Source organism: Tyto alba, unplaced genomic scaffold (genome assembly GCF_018691265.1).
Source record: "Tyto alba isolate M040663 unplaced genomic scaffold, T.alba_DEE_v4.0 Super-Scaffold_28, whole genome shotgun sequence".
NCBI lineage: Eukaryota > Metazoa > Chordata > Aves > Strigiformes > Tytonidae > Tyto > Tyto alba.
Genome location: NW_024881302.1, coordinates 9,705,385 through 9,723,858, shown reverse-complemented (window position 1 = coordinate 9,723,858; position 18,474 = coordinate 9,705,385). Strand labels below are relative to the sequence as shown.

General features: G+C 38.2%; 1 protein-coding gene across 5 annotated transcripts in view; it reads left to right on the top strand.

Annotated features, from left to right (window-relative positions):
- The first annotated feature begins 1,377 nt into the window (after positions 1-1,377).
- Positions 1,378-18,474, top strand: part of VPS35L (VPS35 endosomal protein sorting factor like) — a 57,287-nt gene continuing 40,190 nt past the window's right edge. Inside the window, exons 1-11 of one of the 5 annotated variants that reach the window (XM_032983709.2) lie at positions 1,378-1,458; positions 6,347-6,446; positions 7,399-7,566; positions 7,890-8,012; positions 8,362-8,386; positions 9,450-9,526; positions 11,013-11,141; positions 14,394-14,478; positions 15,115-15,174; positions 17,347-17,443; positions 17,862-17,909. In XM_032983709.2, coding sequence (XP_032839600.2) covers positions 1,442-1,458; positions 6,347-6,446; positions 7,399-7,566; positions 7,890-8,012; positions 8,362-8,386; positions 9,450-9,526; positions 11,013-11,141; positions 14,394-14,478; positions 15,115-15,174; positions 17,347-17,443; positions 17,862-17,909 — 929 coding nt within the window. In that variant the 5' untranslated portion in view covers positions 1,378-1,441. Of the gene's footprint in view, positions 1,459-1,622; positions 1,642-6,346; positions 6,447-7,398; positions 7,567-7,889; positions 8,013-8,361; positions 8,387-9,449; positions 9,527-11,012; positions 11,142-14,391; positions 14,479-15,114; positions 15,175-17,346; positions 17,444-17,861; positions 17,910-18,474 lie in introns of those variants that run through there. The other 4 variants (XM_042798829.1, XM_032983710.2, XM_042798831.1 and 1 more) reach the window with 4 other exon arrangements.

The window sequence follows — 18,474 nt, the reverse complement described above, 5'->3', positions numbered from 1 at the left end:
CTTCTTTGCAGAGCTTACTGTTGCTCTGTAACAGTAATAGTAGAGAACTGTCTACTGGGATGTGAAAAGGCTAGTATTTTACTGCTTTGCCATTGTCGATACAATGCAACACCCTAACTTTGGAGGCTTTGTAACATACTGACCTGGGTGTAGGAGAAAAAGACTGACCGAAAATTTCTTTGTGTTAAATAGTCAGTGTGAATGAGGACCATTAATGGTGGGATGAGAAGAGTATCTTCATGGGGAGTGACGAGTGAATTGACTTTGTTTATGGCACTGGTTGTGGCTTTTATCTACCACCAAATCTGTCTTCTTCAGCTAGTGGCATAGTCCAAAACAAATGTTTTGTACCATGCAGTAAGTTACCCAAATTGCGTCTTGGAAAATGGCAAAAATGCTGCCTAAACACTTGGAAGAATGACACTGCTCAGTGGCTCTTTACAGTGTTGTTCATTTGAAAGCTTGGGGTGGTTGGGGCTCCCCTAATGATGTAAATTTAAGTGTTTACACCAGTGGCTGACCTGCCTCCTTCCTATAAATGCTATGGTTCTTTAAAAATTTGGATGTAATGCAGAAAAGGCCCCTCACCCAATAGGCATTAAAGCTCCATTTTGGTTCCAGACTTTCCTTAGGAGTGGAAAGCATCTTGAGAGGGGGAAATTTTACCATGTCAAGAGTAACCTGGGTCACAAAATCTGCTGTTGATATATCAGTGCTAAAGATTGATGTTTTCAAAGGATGTTTTATGTGCTGCATTTATTATTAGCATAGTCAATATATTGATGTAAAAATAGGTTTAGTTTAACCGTTAGTGAAACTGAATGCTTACCTTCTGTTCAGGTTTTACATCTAGACCTCTTCCTTTAAGCATGCTTCCAGTATGTGTAATAAAACATTGTAGCACAAGGGTTTTTTAATTTTCACAAGGCCTTTGACAAGTGCCAGAATTTGGTTTTGTACTTGATGTTTTGTATTTATACGTTTAATCTTTTTATTTTGTGTGGAATTGTAATATCATAAAAGTGTATTTATTTTTGTACTTTATTTCATGTTCACCAGTCTTGCTTTCTACTTAAAACACACTGCACGATAAAGTTTAAATCTTTAACAAGAACTGTCTTTCTTTTATTTTTCTGAGTTGAAGTGTCACTTCATGTAAAATTAGGAAAAGGTCGACCCTAGGGTGCAAGGCCTTCAGCCTCACAGCTCGCTGCAGTTCGTGTTGGTTAATAAGGGTTTTCCGACTCGTCCATGGAAAGTTCTGCCTGCGGCGTTCTCCCGCTGTGGTGTTTTACAGGAGACCCCAAAACCCCGGCCCGGATCAGGGCGCGGTGGCGGCCGCCGCTCCCCGCCCGCCCTGAGGCGAGGCGCTGCGGGGCGGGGCGGGAAATGGCGGCGGAAGGCGCTGCCCGGCCGCCGCGTCATGTGACGGGGCGGCAAGATGGCTGCCTTCCCCTGGTGAGGCTGCGGGAAGAGCGGGCGAGGGCGCCGCGCTCCTGGCAGCCCTGACGCGGCGGTGCGGGAGGGCAGGGCCGGCTCGTGGGCGCTGGGGGGGCCGCGGCTTCCCGCGGCTGGGTGAGGGCAGCCGGGGGCGGCGCGGAGAGCGCCCGAAGGTGCCAGCGGGGAAGGGCTGCGGGTCTGGTCAATCCTCGCCCTCGGGAAGCGAACACGCTCGCCGCCCCCGGGGCTGCTTCCTGCGGGGCTCGGGGCCGCTTGGCCCGGAGGGGCTGGAACCTCCGCGAGTGGCGGGAGGGAGCCGGGGCGCCGGGTACCGCGGCTCCGCTGGCGTGGGGCCTCAGCCCGGCGGTTCTCTTGGCGGCTGTCTGGGGACAGCGGGAAGTGGAGATCGGATTTACAACACGCTGTTTTCACATGAAGCTGCGTGGGGTGCCGGGGCGGTGGTACAGTTCTGCACGACGTTACGTGGGGTTCCCGCGCTGCAGCGGGCCCTCGGGGTCCGTCCGTGCCGCCGAGCCGTGAGGGAGAGCCCGGGCGGGAGAGGACGGCCGCTTGTCCTCGCGCGCTGGCGTGGGTTTATTTTCCCCACACTAAGCAAGCAGGTCACTGCCGGGCTGGTGGCGCCGGGTTTGCGGTGTGGGGGTGTGGGGTGTGCGCGATCCTCCCGCCGCTCCCGGGCGCTGTCGGTGAGGGTGAAGGTTTCCTGCAGCGAGTCTAAGTTTACAAGCACGGTTTAGCTTCTGTTAGTTATCTTTCACAAGCTCTTTAGAAGAAGGCACGGTGTTTACAGGCTGTAAACTGAGGAGGCTAAGTCGGCTTCTTGCGACATGCAGTAGTTCTACGGGAAAACTTGGTGTACAGCTGAGGAAGCTGCACTGCACTGCATAGGACAAGGAATAATTTACAGCCTGGTGTTTGTTATGGAAAGGAAGGGTAATGTAGGCACTCTTTCTCAGAGTAAGGGAAGATATGTTAATAGTTCATTTTTCTTCAAACTTGTTATTGTTTGCGAATGAACTGATTTTCTGTTTGTGGAAGACTTGCTCTCCTTAGGCTGTTGTTCTTTTAACACATTGAATATATCAAACTTCCAGGTTTTGATGTGGCTGATGGGTTATAGTCCTGAGTAAACTAGAAATCAAACCTAATATGGAATCAAGAAAAGTAATATGCAGCAGTTAGAGTCTATTAGAGCATTAGGATGCCAAAAAGTTTTCCCCTGATATACATTGTCATGCCTCACTCTTTCATGTATGTGTGAGCAAACTTTCACGTTTAATAAAAAGTGGAAATAATTGGTGAATTTAAAAGTCATTGTTAATGAAACCAGTTGAGGTTTTATAAAAACATCAGAGATATGCTTTTAAAAATAAATTCACTGGGATATGAAATGCTTTGAAACTTGAATTTATGGATCTAAGAGGGTGTAAGATGACTCTAACACATCAGTTGGCTGTGGGAACTGTTGGTACTTACTCTAAGTGCAGTAGTGTCAGTGGAAACAGTGTCTGTGGTCAGTGACCTTGCAGAAACAGAAAGGAATGAATGTGGCTGCAACTTTTGAGTTTCTAGCAGTACCAAAATATTATGAAAAACTAAGGACTGCAGCCACAAAGCAGAGCAGTAGGGATGCTGATAAATTGATTTTTATGTGATACAGCAATGAGGTTGCAGGCTAATAAGTAGGTCTGGTAACACTGATGCAGAAGTGGCCGTGGAGAAATAATGAACCAGAGTAAAATGTTTTAATGCATGTTTTTCTGTAATATGGAAGATACTGTCATGCTACAGGGTTCAGTAGAATGGTAGCTATTTTTATGCATTGTTGGAGGCTAATTTTAAAGAGGTGTTTTGCTGATTAATTGTCTGCATACTCATTAGTCTTCATACAAGGAAAAAAGTAGCACGTGTTGGCACTGAATATGAGCATCTTGTATTAATATAGTGTTCTAATTAAGAAAAATATTGGTTTAAAATTTGTTAGAGTAGTAAAAAGAATTGTCAGATGTATGAAGTAATTTAAAACTTAGGGCTAGAATTCATGGTTGTAATAGCAATGTGTAAATATCTAGATATATTGTTTGGATTTTATGTTTAATATTCAAATAATGATAGGGACATTCACTTGGGGGATGCACTTCCTTGTATGATCAATACCAATATATGTATATGTTGTGTTGAGAGTCTTTTCCATTTTGCATGCCTTGTTTGTGCTCCCTGTAAGCTTTTTGGAGCCCTTGGTTTAGGATAAGTGCTGGCTCCAGGTGGGTGCTGGGTGCCTGGAAGGTGTCATGTCCAAGAAGGGGAGCCGTGCAGTGCAGGATGGTGGTTCTGCTGCGCAGGGGCTGGCTGCCTGCTGAACCTGGAGCGCGAGGGAGGCACCTGGGTTTATAGGGTGTGCTGGGTGCTAGAAGAGCTTCATTAACTTAGAGGGTAAGGAAGAACGGTGGTCCCAGGAAAAAAGATTGTTTACCGGGAGGATAAGAAGGTTGGCAGTCTGGCAAGTGTCAAATGCATAGAGTGGTGGCAATTGCAGTGATGCTTATGTGTGTAAAAAGGTTGAACCCCCCTGTTAAAACAGTACAGCAGGGGTGTAGTAAACACTGGGAATGAAACCCTGGCTTGGCTTGAGTTATTTTTATTTACTCTTGGAAGTTGGCTACACTGCTGTGGCTGAGACAGGAATGCTTAATCTCCTTTCCCTGGAGAGTAAGTGGAACATAATGTCAGAGCAAGCCTGAACTTGTCTCCCATATTAGCTGTGTTACAAGCTGTCTTATCACTTGAACAGCCACACTGTAAATGTACTTTTTAAAGACTTATTTGCAAGGTGAACAGCTGCTCTTCATTCCCACGTGTGTATAAGATATGTACAGTTGCCCAGTAATGCCTTACATTTTAGTTAGAGTATGATTGATTTTTGGCCTGAGAGTGGTATGCCAAGTGTGAGCTGTCAGTGACATCCTTCTTTACTGCTGTTTGGAAATATCTGTAAAGGAGAGGTGTGGAAATGCTGACAAAACTGTAACCGAGTAATAGAAATGTTATAATTATGCAGCCAGAAAGAGTTTGAAAGATTTTTCACCCAAATGCTAGTTAACCCACGAAGCAAGTGAGCAAGGAGAATCATTGAATCATGGGACAATAGTAAATTAAAGCGATTATTCATATATAAATAAAAGGAGCTGGAGGTCAAGAAAACAAAAGGAATAAGCACGTGGATTTCACTGGACTCTTTCTCTTGCTGTATCTCATTAGATGTCAAAGCTTCTCCTTGGAGTAGCACAACTGTAAATTAAACTTATTCTTAATTTTGTTTATTAAAAGGAATCTGGGCTTTTTTGGGGGTCCATAGTATCTGTAGAAGAGCTGGCTGCTTGGCACTGCTGAAATGCTTCCTAATGAGTTAGGCCTCTGAATAGGAATGGAATTCTTTGAGTTTGGATTAGTTTTTGTGGGAAGCACGTGTATTATATGGGGAAATGCTGTTTGTTTTCGTTAAGAGTCTGATTAAAGAAACCTTTGTGTATCCACTAGTTTTACTCATTCAGCAAAGGCCTTAGTGTGTGCTATAAACATTCAGGGTCCTGGATGAAACAGGAAAGAACAAGTTAGCTGCTCTGCATGTTTCAAAGACTAAAAGAGAAATCAAGAAGTTATGGAGGGTAGAATGCAGAGAAAACATTTTCAGATATATTTTTCTAGATTTTACTTGGATCTCTTTCTGCCTTAGTACCTAACTATTGCTACCACTAAAGGAAGGTACCATGTGGTGTCTATGATGGCAGTTTTGGGAAGCAACTGTCCTATGTATTTTTGTGAGTTTGTATTTTTATTTCCCTGTTTAACCATTACTACTACTCCATACAATTAAAAGGAATTATTTTAATGTATTGATGTGTTGTCAGAGATATTAAAAGGTGTTTGTAACTCTTAAATCTATTTTGAAATTGTCATCCAGTGCTAGTCAGGGAAGTTTTATTCCCCCCTTTTTTGCCTTCCTACCTTGTCAAATGTGCTTTAAAAGCCTTTTAAAATATAAATTTATATTTGAGCAATTAAAACCAGGATGAATGATCTATCTTAATAAAAGAGCAGTGTCCTTAAAGTAAGATTGATAAATTAGTATATGTTACTGTTAGTTCCTAGTGGCAGTGTTGTTTTACTCAAATACTTATGTTCTTTTATGGAATTAAGTCTTTTTTAATTAGATGTGGAGGCCATAGTTCTCACAGTTATCTCTTCATATCAGATTCAAAATAAAACCTGAAATATATATATTTTTGTGATTTATTTCACTTAATGGCATACTTAATTTTCATAGGAGAGACAAGGCTTTTATACAAGGATTTATCCCCAATGCAAACATATGAGTATGGATAGTTTTTTCTTATAATTTGACTCTTGCAACTGTTGTTATGAGTACAGTGAACAGATAGAAATAGATTTCTCAGGGAAGAGCTTTGCAGCTACAGAAGTTATTCTGTATAGTCCCTCATTATATTTGTGTGTGGTTGCTTTGATTTTTCCCTTGTGTTTTCACTCTTAACTTTTTCTTTCACTCTGACTATTCAGTTTAAAAGATGTGTTTGATAATCCCCATCAGCCTGCCACACATACAAATACTTGGTTAAATTGGTCTTTTGATGTCCAATGCAGTAGAAGAGAGTCCAGCTGTAGAGACAGAATACAGTTGAATGACTGAAAGTAAAATTTTTTCAGTTTTAGTTTATGTATCTCAATAGAGAGAAAAATTTTGGTCTTTACCTTGCCTTATTTTTCAACATGCATTTCTTTTTGTAAATATGCCTGCATCATATAGGCATAGGATACGTTTCGCTGTTCGTCAGTATGCATGTATACTTTCCCTTTACCCTTACTTTTTAAGGCATGCGAGATCAAGAAACTATGTTTCAGAATCTGAAGTGTGCAAACTGGAATCTGTACCCTTGGATTTTGGCGATTACCATCCACTAAAACCCATTACAGTGAGTTTCTTTTTGTGCTTTTGGAAAATTAATGTGAATTAAAACTGTGTTCCCATTCTTACTTCCACTCCTTTACAATTAAAAAGCTTTGAAGTTGTTGGTGGTACTAGTGAAGTTTCTTTCTGTGTTAGTAGCCTGCTATTTTAGAGGCATCAGGGTTTATTTTGTTTGTCTTTTACAGAAATTGGTGGTGCTGCTATGGGTCAAAGAGAATCTCCTCCTGACTAATACAGCATTTCAACTTGTGGGTTTTCTTGGTTGCATTAAATGCTGAATAATGGATAAGTTTAAAATCAAATTGTTGCAGTACAAATAACCTGCGTAATTGCTTGATGTAAGATTTGTTTTTGTGTTAACTTCCAGTCAGCTGTATGCTTTAAAACATTTATAACTTCTTTAATGTATGAGAGGCTTTTAAAAATGTGGCTGTACAAACAAATCCAGCTTCAAAGAGATGATAGTCATACATTAATGAATGATAAATGGATAGCAGCTTCTACACAGGAAGGTCAGTGGGGAGATAAGATGAAGGCCATAAGAACGGATTTGATATTTCAAGCTTGAGTATTGTACAAGAAAAGTAAAGATGAGACTGTTAGAGGAAATCAAATAGCAAAAAAGAGGTTGGAGGAAAGGGAGAAAGACAATAAAATAGAGGTGGGGTACTAAAAAGAAATTTAGAATGGTTATTCTTATAGTTCTTTAGACCCAGAATTGGAAGAAAAAAGAAAAAAAGGAATGGAAATGCTAGTGCAGAATGCCTCCAGATTCAGGGGAAAAAGAGGTGCTTCAATTTAAATGGGAATGCTGATTCTAAGGAGTTTCTTGTAGGTGGGTCCTTGCTTTCATTGCAACAGGACAATTTATGTAGTACATATTTTGATGATTTATTAAAGAAAATAGGGGAAAGAGAAAGTATTTTTGTTTAACAATTTTGATGTTTTTCTTTCAGGTTACTGAATCCAAGACCAAGAAAATGAACCGGAAAGGAAGTACTTCTTCTACCTCCTCCTCTTCTTCTAGTTCTATGATGGATCCATTGAGCAGTGTATTGGATGGCACAGATCCCTTGTCATTATTTGCAGCAGCTGCAGATCCTGTGACAACTACTCCTACCATGGTAACGCTGGAGGGCAGTTATCTCAACTAAATAAAACTAAAAACCAAAAACAAAACCACAAAGCCAACCCTGGATAAAATATATTTGTTTCCCCAGTTTGGAAGTTAACACAAATAGAAAATACACTGTATTAACAGAATAAAGTATTATTTCTTATTTACCTGTTTTATGTTGACATGTATTTTAAATATGGATTATGTTTTTTTAATACTGTAACTTTTTGGATCAGTAAGCACTTGAAATGTTAAGTTGACCTCTATCAGCATTCTTTTTTTTTTTTTTCTTATCTATATTTAACATTTGCACTTGTACTCCCACCATAGGATAGTACACGAAAGAAACGGGATAAAGATGACAGCTCAGCAGTAGGAAGTGACTTCGAACCATGGTCAAGCAAACGTGGTGAAATCCTTGCTAGATACACAACAACAGAGAAGCTCTCTATTGTAAGTGGCAGCTTCTCCAGTTTTATTTATTTGTAGTAGACTTTTAATGGATTTTGGTTGTTGCTGCTTTCCATGAGTAAATACTGGTCCTCTAAATTTCAGTTTTAATGTTGTAGAAAGCTGTAGCACAAGCTCTCACTTATAATGACTGTTTTGGAGCAGAGTCCAAAAGTCTGTTGATACTTAGAAGCCATCACTGTGTCTTTTTGTAACAATACATATAACTTCTGGTCTTACGGCTATTTCAAAATTATTAGAATCTTAATTAGCATTGTAATTACCCTGTGCATTCTTGGAATGCCAACAAGTACATGTTTTCTAAAAGTCTGCTTTTTCTGTTTCTTCACAGAATTTGTACATGGGGTCTGAAAAAGGTAAGCAGTTTCTTTATAACTTAACAGTAACAGATTTTGCTTGAGGTAGGTTGCAGTGACAAGTTTGTGGTCAAGAATAGTTGAAATGCTATTTCCTCTCCTTCCACCTTTCTGACATATAGTTGGATTTATGGTTTTTTTTGAGAGTAAGGCTTCTGCTGGATTTTTACTTAATTATTGAAAACAAAATACCCAACCACTTTGTCTTGTATGCCTTGTAGGCTAATGAATTTGTGATTATGTGTTGTGGAAGGAAATGGGATTCACTGCCTTGCACTGTAGCTTGAAACTTTCTTCCATTTAAACTGAGCGATGATATTTTGAGGATCATGTTTATCAACTCTTCTGCTTGCTAGAAGGGAAGGCAAACAAGTCCCTTGGGAACTTTTGCAGTTATTCTCTTTACATGAAAGTGAAATGATTTCAACTGTATGCTGAGTGTTCAAACAAAGAACCAAATATTAAATATTTCATGTTTTCTAGTGAAGCAAATCCAGGCTTAAGTAGTCATAGCTGATTGTATAGTAAATCAGAATTTTTTTATGAGTAAACGTACTGCATTTCAGCTTCTGAAAAAAAAACAAAACAAAATGAACTTTTTTTTTGAGAATGGTCATACACTGGAACAGGATGTCTATCGAGGGTGTGGAATCTCTATCCTTAGATATCATTAAATTGACTGGATGTAACCCTGTGCGACCTGTTAAAACTTAAAAATTGGACCTGCTTTGAGGAGGGGAGTAGGACACAGTCCTCTGCAGGACTTTTCTAACCTAAATTTTTCTATGGTTCTATCCAGTGGTTCTTTCATATCCAGCAAAACTTATAAAAAAATCCATTTATATTCAGTTTTACTTACTTGTCATTCCTTGTTCAAAGTGAATGAACTGTAGGTAGTTTTAAATGAGTGTCTTCAGGAATAGCCATCAAATGGATCAAAATGGTCTTCTGTCATGGAAGCTGACCAGTTGTCTGAGTCTGTCAAGCTTCTTTATGTTTCTTTCCCTTTAGAGAGTCCATATGTCTAAATGTTAAAGAAACTCAAACATCTAATTCTTTATAGGAAAATCTGCAACTACTGGCTCAGCAGTTTCTGAAAAAGTGAGGACAAGGTTAGAAGAACTGGATGATCTGGAAGAGGTGAGAAAGTTTTCTGATCCAATTACATCACCATTTTAGAAGTGAAATAAATTTGTGAAATAGAAACATTTTATGAAACCTTTTAAGAAGGTCCTGGTTCTGCATGTGCTTATGCAGTGCTTAGACAAATACATAGTTTCCATGGGATGACTTCAGTAATTTCAATCCTTATTGTTACAGAATTCAGGCAGAAGCATATTTTTGTAACACTAGAAACTGTGATTGAAAGTTCACCTGATCTACTGATGTTGATTTACCTCAGTACTGTGTAATGTCTGCAGCTGCTATCAAACTTCATGGAGCCAAATAGTCTTAACATCTGATAATTTTGTTTGCCCCTGTTGTAGAAGCTGCATACTGTCTACCTGAGCTTAATTAATGTTGCATTTATGTGCTTGGTAGAAGTACTGAGTACTCAAGTTATTTCTTAAACTGCAGTATTTTACTGTGCAAAGATGAGGTGTTCTGTAACTTACTTTCCTAAAACTTGAATCTGTGGGGTACTTCTAGAATTATTTTGGGTAGTGTTGTTTTGAAATGCCTGCCTCTCAACTAACTTCAGATTGCCTGTTGCCTGAGCCAGCACAGTTCTAATAGTTGCATATCACAAATGAAGGATTGAATTATTTTAGTAGAAAAATAAAATACCCCTTATCGTAAGGAACTATGCAACCTTGTGTGACACTAATTGCATTTTTGCATTTGTATTTTATCTCTTCATCTGTGATTGTTTTTACTGATGGTTGTTTCTAGACTCTCATATTATAAAGTCTGTTTTGTAATGCAGCTTAATAAACTCATCAAAACTAGTCCTGAAGGTAGTTTTTAATGTCACTCATACTGCTGCTGAAAGCTGTTCCAGAACCACTTTCTGATTTTTCTAAATGCATTTAGAGCCACTTTGTTCCTGTGTCAGTTTGGTTCTAAAGCTTAAACAATTATTTCTGCTTCCAATGTTTCACCAGTTTATTTTTGATATATAATGTTTTTATAAGGTCTGTAAGATCTTCTGAAAAAAGATCACAAGAATGCTGCAGTACTGAGCGTGAAATGAAGATAGTTTTATTTTCTTACTGAGGGTGAAGCATAGCCAGATTTGTTTTGCTGTCAACAAATTTCTTAGGACCTTGCTGGCAAACATTTAATTTCTTGCTGATACTGCTTCTACATAGATGCTAGTATGCTTATGTATAGTGTTAGTGTCTTGACTATACCACAAGTACAATACCACTGAATTAGTCCAGCATTTCTGATCTCATGGACAACTCTGGGTACTAGCATGTATGTCTCTTGAAAACCAAGGCAGTTGTGATGCACTCCTGCGCCAAACACCCGCGATATTGATGCTGCAAAGATAAGAAGGGAAAATTAGGTAACTCTGTAATTTTTGTGCATTCCCCCTGCTCCGGTGATTTGACTTTATAATAACGGCACTCTCCTTCCTTCCCTCTCTTTCTTTTTAAGTAGACTTGTGTTTTCTTGCCAGGGGTCACAGAAAGAGCTGTTGAATTTGACTCAGCAGGATTACATGAACCGAATTGAAGAACTAAACCAGTCTTTGAAGGATGCTTGGTCCTCGGATCAGAAAGTAAAAGCTCTGAAAATAGTCATCCAGGTCAGTTTTACATTTTTACTCTGTACAGAACTGGTGAGCTTGGTGGTGTGGCTTGTCTGATTTCTTTCTTGGGGAAAGAAGACTTTGTTATTTTTTTGACTATTTTCTTCTGTTCTTCACTGAAACCTATTTCTTTCAGTGTTTTATGACTTCTGAAAATGGTTGGATTTTCAACTTCATTGTTATATATGGATTTTGACTAGGGTATGTGGGATGGAATTCTCATTAAAGAGAGTGGCCAAGTGACAGATATGGAAATTTTACCTGGTTAGGGATAATTACAAAAATAACATGTAGTGATGCCAACTCTTTCTAGGACATATAATTTCTTGTCCTCTCCTCTTCCCCCTCTACCCCCTTGCCTCCATTCCAAATAATACCAGAATGAGTTTTTGAACGTCAGTGGTTTCCCCATCCAGACTTACTAAGTCAAGTGAATAATCTGATTTAGGACCCTAGCAAAGTACTGAAAACAACTCCAGATTTTGTAAGTGTTTGTGTTTGTGTTTGGGTTTTTTTTTTTTTTTTTTTTTTTTTCCTGTTTGTTTGTTTGTTTGTTTTGTTTTTATTTTGTTTTTTAAATTTCTCCACAGTCTTCCTCTGGCTTGTTTGGGGTGATGGGCTCTGAGGCGGGTGGGGAGGAATAGGGAAATTAAATGCACTTCTGTTTGGCTTGGCCTTTAAAAAAAGGCCAGAGAGAGAGTGCATCAGTGGACTGAGGAGATAATGACATCTGTAAAAGTTGTAAAACTAATGTAATGCTAATAGTCATCAAGTGGGGTTATATAAAGTCAGGATTTTTTTTTTTTCTCATGCTCAATATTCTTGTGAACACTGCAATAGTTTCAGCTTAAATTGTGGTAACGACAATAAAAGAAATGAAACATAAATGAAAGGAGATCAGAAAATGATATGTGACTTAGCGTGACTAATGTTCTATTGTAATATGATGAAATCAGCACTGTTATCCTTTAAAAAAAAATCCATATATAGCATTGTGAAGTGTGAATATCTTGGCGAAAGAGAATACAATATTAAAAGTATGGAGGAGGAGAAAAGGGACATGGATTTACAGTGCACATGTATATATACAGTGTCTGACATGCAGTGGTAATCTATGCATTAATACTTTCATGTATTCTTTTACAAATGGTTTCACAAATGATTTTGAAATAATGTAGTTTATAAGATGGGATTTAGTGCTTTCTTTTAGGTGGTATTAAAATTGCACGTTTATCTCTCTTAAAGTGTGGTCTGTGTATTGTTCAATTTGCACTTGAATTTCGTGCTGTAGATGCTCATCACTAATTGAAAGACGAGGAGAATGAAAGAGGTGTTTGGGTAATTGACATGAATACAAAAATCTTTCATAGAGGAGACTAAGTAACTAATAATTCTGTACTTATAAAGCAGGATAGGGTAGAAACTTGACTGAGCATTCCTTGTTGTGGTTCTTCCTAGTAAATAACATAATTTAAGAATGTTGTATCCTCTTAAAGAGCTAAGCAGTTTTCTTGATGTCAGGCTGTGATTATATATGTAGTCTATCATTATTAGTACCACATATGATTTAGTGTGCAATAGGAGGAGTAAGTTTGGCTTTTTTTTTTTGGCTGTTATTTTCAGAAATGTATACTGGGCTGGAGAAAGCAATTTTTATCTGAATGCCAGAATTATCTTGATTTAACAACTAATGATGAAATTAGACAAGATCTTTCATTTGGACATTGGGAGTGGAGCCTTCATTCTCTGTATGAGAGTTTTACAGAGCTTGAAGTGCAGGAAGAGTTCTGGTTATTAAGGCAGGCTCTGAATTTGTAACGTGAATTCCTCAAGTACGCTTTTACAAGATACTTTACTTGTCAAGATGGCATAATCTAAGCTACTTAGAGTAACCTGAAGTAAGTTGATGATGTACGTGAGCTCTAAGAAAAGTGGTAAGTGTTCATGGTGTGTGTAGGTCCTAAACAGCTACTGAATTACCTTCCTTTGAAGGTGACTGATCTGCCACTCAGTAGGGAAGATTCTGCTTTGGTTGCAAGATGTGAATACTCTCACCTGTCTTTCTGGTGCACTCTTAAAAGTTTCTTCCTGAAGAATAAAGCAAAAAGATTAAGTGTGCCATTCATTTAAGCATGTTCAAATGTTGTTATTTTCTTGTGTAAACAAAGCAGTCTTGCAGGGTACCAGATTGCTTCCTGGAATTTTGAAATGTAATGAAAACTTGAACTTCATTTATTCCACTGAGATTGAAGAATTGTCTCCTGATCAAGAAGAAAGAAGGGACAGAGATCACAGATAATACTGTACTTGTCAGTCTTAAATAGAGACCAGAGAGGACTCACGGTCAAAAAGCCATGTTTGGCTCGTGGAGGGAGGAGGTGGCTTTCTCTCCCTAGTCAGTCACTTGCCTGTTTTCTTCGGGTGGAAGCTGATTCTTCGTCCCAAAGCTTTTGTCTGCGGTTTAGTCTTCAGTCTTCACACTATCTTGGAAAACAAAGTATAGCTTTATTAAATACCTTTAAAAAATCTTAATTCCTCACTGTGTATTTTTAATTTATATCGTAAATGGTTCCTACCTGGACTTGCATTCAATGAAACTAGAATTAAGTTGGCTAATATGTTTTCAAATGTGGCTTTGCATCAGCCATCATTATAGTCCAACTGCCGTGATCATGTTGGGTGCCTGTGGGTGGTGATTGATTACAAATTCCTCCCTGGAGCTGACTGTGGACCAGCTGGCCTGTTATTGAAATGTTTGAACTGGTTATGTGAGCTGCAAAGATGTGTTGAAAAGCTCATTGGCTAAATTTTTAAAAGTTGTTTCTTAGTTTAGTCGATATTAAAGTTTATATTTGAGATGAATGTTCAGAGAGATGGTGAGAAACTGAAAATGTGCTTAAAAAAAGTTGTTTTGGAAAATAAGTGTCTTTTTATGCTCTTAGGAATTTGTCTTGTCTGAACAAATACATGTATCTGCATGGTCAGCTGAAATTCTGAACTGCAGATTAAGTTGTATAAGGGAGAAAAAGTTCTGTGACTAGCTCTGCTGGAATTGAATAATAACCTGAAAAGTACAAAGAGTACCATGATATGTTACGTTAGACGTTCTTGTGCTTTTTGCTGCATAGTTGTTCGTGTTGGTTCTTTCCACTCATCTGTTCCAGCCTGTCTAGAGTAGAAACACTAACTTGCATTGTCCTCTAAAAATCTAAAAATGTTTTTGTTTTTGTTTTTTTTTTTTCCTTCTAGTGTTCTAAGCTTCTTTCAGACACAACAGTAATCCAGTTTTATCCAAGTAAATTTGTTTTAATTACAGATATCCTTGATACTTTTGGTAAGTATTTAATGTGCCAAACTTACTACATGATTGTTAATAAGATGAAAATCAAGTTTTATAATGTTAGAAAACATTGAAGTTATCTGAAAAGTGCTGAAGTGACTCTCAGTTTTAACACTGAACTTTTCCAACATATTTCTCATCCACTTCATGTAATTCTCTTGTTTTTCTGCTATGTTTTGGAAAGTATTTATAACAACATTCAAAGTTGAAGGCTATTTTGATGTTTAGCAGGATATATGACATAGATCCAATTGTTTTTTAAGGTCTTGCTTCCTCTGCGTTCTTTGTTGCTTACTGAAAGTTGCTGAAGATAACACAATATCCAAACCAGCAAAGGCAGGACACCAGCTGTCCTTTCCTGGCCTAGCAGAAATGTGACCTCTGTGCTACCTCTGCCCTTACAGGAGCTGGATACATTTTTTTTTTTTTATAGTGTGCAAAGTGCTAAATTCACACTTAACATTTCAGCCTCACTAGAGGGCAGCAAAATGTTAGTGTTCTAGAAAGTTTTGTCCAGCTAATTTTAATGTATGTTGGAGGGAACCTTTGTATTAGCATTTTGTGTTTTACAGTTTGGTAGTTTGTTATGAATGACTTTTTTTTTTTTTTTTTTTTGTATTATTAAAACAGGAAAACTAGTGTATGAAAGAATTCTGTCAATGTGTGTGGACAATCGCATCTCTTTGCCAGGTAACTTTGCATTTGTTTCTACTGTGGTCCTGGAAAAAATAATGTCTGAACTAACTTGAGAAAGGTTAAATGGGACCCATGCCGGTGTATCTCCTATGGAGAAAGTTCTGATTTGAGACGAGTAAATTTTAGTTTTTAACAGAGTAAAATCCATTGCTTATAGCTTCCACCATTCACAGTGTTTATGAAAGGTTACATTTTGACTGTCAGGAATATACCTAAGGTATAGTAAAATGTGCCTGTGGCTTTGATGTTATTAAATGTAAACTCGGTCTTCCTGAGACTTGAAATCACAGAATGATATACAAGTAGATGGATAATTAAACATTAATGGCTGAATTAGAATAAGGAAGACTTTGCTTTTTTCCTTTTTCCTTATCATTTGCTCTTTTCGGAAAGTACTACATTTTAATAGCTTAAAGGTAATGGTACAAAATTAACAAAGCTAAGAGTCTCAGTTATTGGTAAACAGGTGTTTTTGTTGCTACATTGGGAACTTGATAGTTTTACTTTAATTAGGAAAACGTTTTGGAAGGAGCAGCAGGCTGTCATTGAGTTGGTGATCAGCTTACTAGGATAGCATAATCTTTCTAAACTGGGCCCTTTTCATTTTTTTCAGTTGAAGTTCCAACACAATGTAAAAGTCAAATTTGACATCTACAGTACAAATGTATATGGAAGAACCTCTTTTGGAAGGCACTGAAATGTTCCATGGAAATACAGGCATTTCCTTGCAATTTGGAGTGTATTAAATGCATGTCCTTGAAATAGGAAACATTCTTACTCTGTAGTTGGCAATGCAACAGTACCATTAGGTTGCAGTTAAATCTGTAGAATTCGAGCCAGAAGCTTGAAACCAACCAATATTTAAATTTGAAATAAACTTACAGAAAATATTTAAGATAAATGCAGTTGTTGCAGATCTGACAAACTGTTTTTATAAACATTAACAAAGGCAGACAATTCCTGTAGCATGTCACAATTCCTGGGCACACTTAGCTCTGTTCTGGAGAGCTGAGCTCATGCTGCAGTTATACAGCTGCTGGGGCCCTTGCTGATGGGAACGTCCCAGGCAGCTATAAAAGTGGGAGGGAGTAGGAAAATCTGTGCTGTGTTTGCTGTGCACAGCAGTGAGAATCCCCAGGGATTTCGGGCCCAACCTCCATGCTCATCCTGTGGGAACCAAGCAAAACAAAGTTGGATGAGAACTTCTGTGGACCTAGATGAGAAAGAACGTCTTCCTGCATTCAGTCAGCATCTGGTGTGTGGCTTCTCTAATCTTAGAAGTTGGAAACTTTCTTGTGGAGCTGGAGCTTCTCACCTTCTGGGGGCAAGGATGGGAAAGCACTGGTATTTAAAAACTGTTTCAGAAGGAGTTTATGAGAAGACATTCACAGCAGAAACTGCTTATGTAGCTTTTTCACTGAGAGAAGAGGGACCCATCCTTCCCAACCATCTTGCCTCAGTTTCTTGATCCCAAGAAACCTATTTTTGCCTTCTGTTCGACGCGATCTAGAGAAAGAGGAGGCAGGCAGCCATGCAACTGCATGCCTGCCTGAGCAGAGCACTGTCCCCCTAACCCATCTGTTCCACCCCGCGGTGGCAGCTTTTTCCTGCTGGCAGCTGACACAAATAGTCCCAGAGCTCGTGAGGAGAGAACTACACTGCAGTGTTAGATGTTTAGTGTACAAAATCAAGTGTTCTGTCAGTGTTTAATATTTCCTACTTCTTGCGATATAGTTTTTAAATAATATTTTTTTTAAAATTATATTAGCCTTTTAAAGTAAAGAATTTGAGTGATTCAATTCTTTTATATGTATGCATTTGTTATAGATTTATGTACATGTACTTGCTACAGATTCCCAATATTTTTTTTATAATTTCTGCTTTTGGGGGGAAGCAGAGGTTAGATTTGGCTTTGAGTGCTTGACTTCAGCTTCTGAAATTTTATTTAATGCAAGATGGAAGCTCTGATTACCTCTTCTTGCTGTTTACGTACTCAGCTCTTGCTGCTGAATGAGAGAGCTGAGAAGCAAACATACTGCCGAGTTTATTATGGTGCGCCTAATTTTTTATTGAAAGTAAAGAGAATACAGTGTTAAACCTAGAATGAAAAGTAACTTCTTTCCAGAGAGAATGTAACTATTTCTGGGTTGTTGGTTTCTTCCCCAGATAATTTTTCTCCAGAGTGTGTTAACGATACGGCTAAAGAAACTTGCTTAAACTGGTTTTTCAAGATTGCTTCAATCAGAGAACTCATTCCCAGATTGTATCCTTGTCAAGTGAGACTCTCAGAGTGTGTCTGCAGGTTTTTCATAGACTTTTCCAAAAATGAACGTTTGTTTCAGTAAAACCCACAGTGATCTGATGTTTATCCTGACTTTGTTTTGTTTGTTTCAGGCTGTGTGTTTTGAATTTAATTTTGAGTCATGTTTCACAGTGAGTGAATGCTGGATTATTGGCTAGGAGCAGCATGGCAGTGACAAAGTAGAGTCCATGTGTGAAAACTTTTGAAACAAAGTTTCAAAATCTTGTAGATAAATTGTAAAAATCAACAAAGTGCAGTGAGATTAATTACAGTAGGCCTTGAAATAGTTCATTCAATATGTATTCAGTATATAAGTTTGTTTTTGTGTTTTTAAATGGCATGCATTTTAGTTTTGTTCCTTAACTTGGCTTCATTTTAGTTACGTGGAAGCAGCAATACTTAAGTGCAATAAGTTCCTATCCAAAACGTAAGAGTAAATGTTAAGTATGGGAAGGACATGGATTGGGCTGGCTTATAAACCAATTTAAGCAGTTAAGCATGGAAGTTTTGTGATTAATAATGGATAGGGTCTCAGCAGATCTGAGTAGTAGTAGTAGTACTGGGAGGTTTTGGAGTTTTTAGTGAGAATGCCATGGAAAAAATCAAGGTGAAATGAGATACAATTTGAAATGCAATAGTTCTTGCATTTAAAAAATATATGTATAATTGTGTCATCAGGAGTTTGCAAATTAAAGAACAGTGGCTTCAGATGGTGGAGAGGGAGGCAAGATTGTTGAGATGAGTGTGGTGAAAAGACGGGATATAAAACTAAAAGGAAAATATTGATGTGTTGGATTGCTAGAGACAGAGTTGGAGAAACAACTTAAGAGCAATGAAGCATTATCTATTGAAAGTCTTGATATAAGCTTCATATGTTGCCAAACAGTGTCAGTTGCTGAGCTGAAAATGTTCTTTCACATGTAATCGTCCTTTTCCAGTTATATTTTTAAATGAGTATTGTAAGCCAAATTGCTACTATAGTGACAACTTCA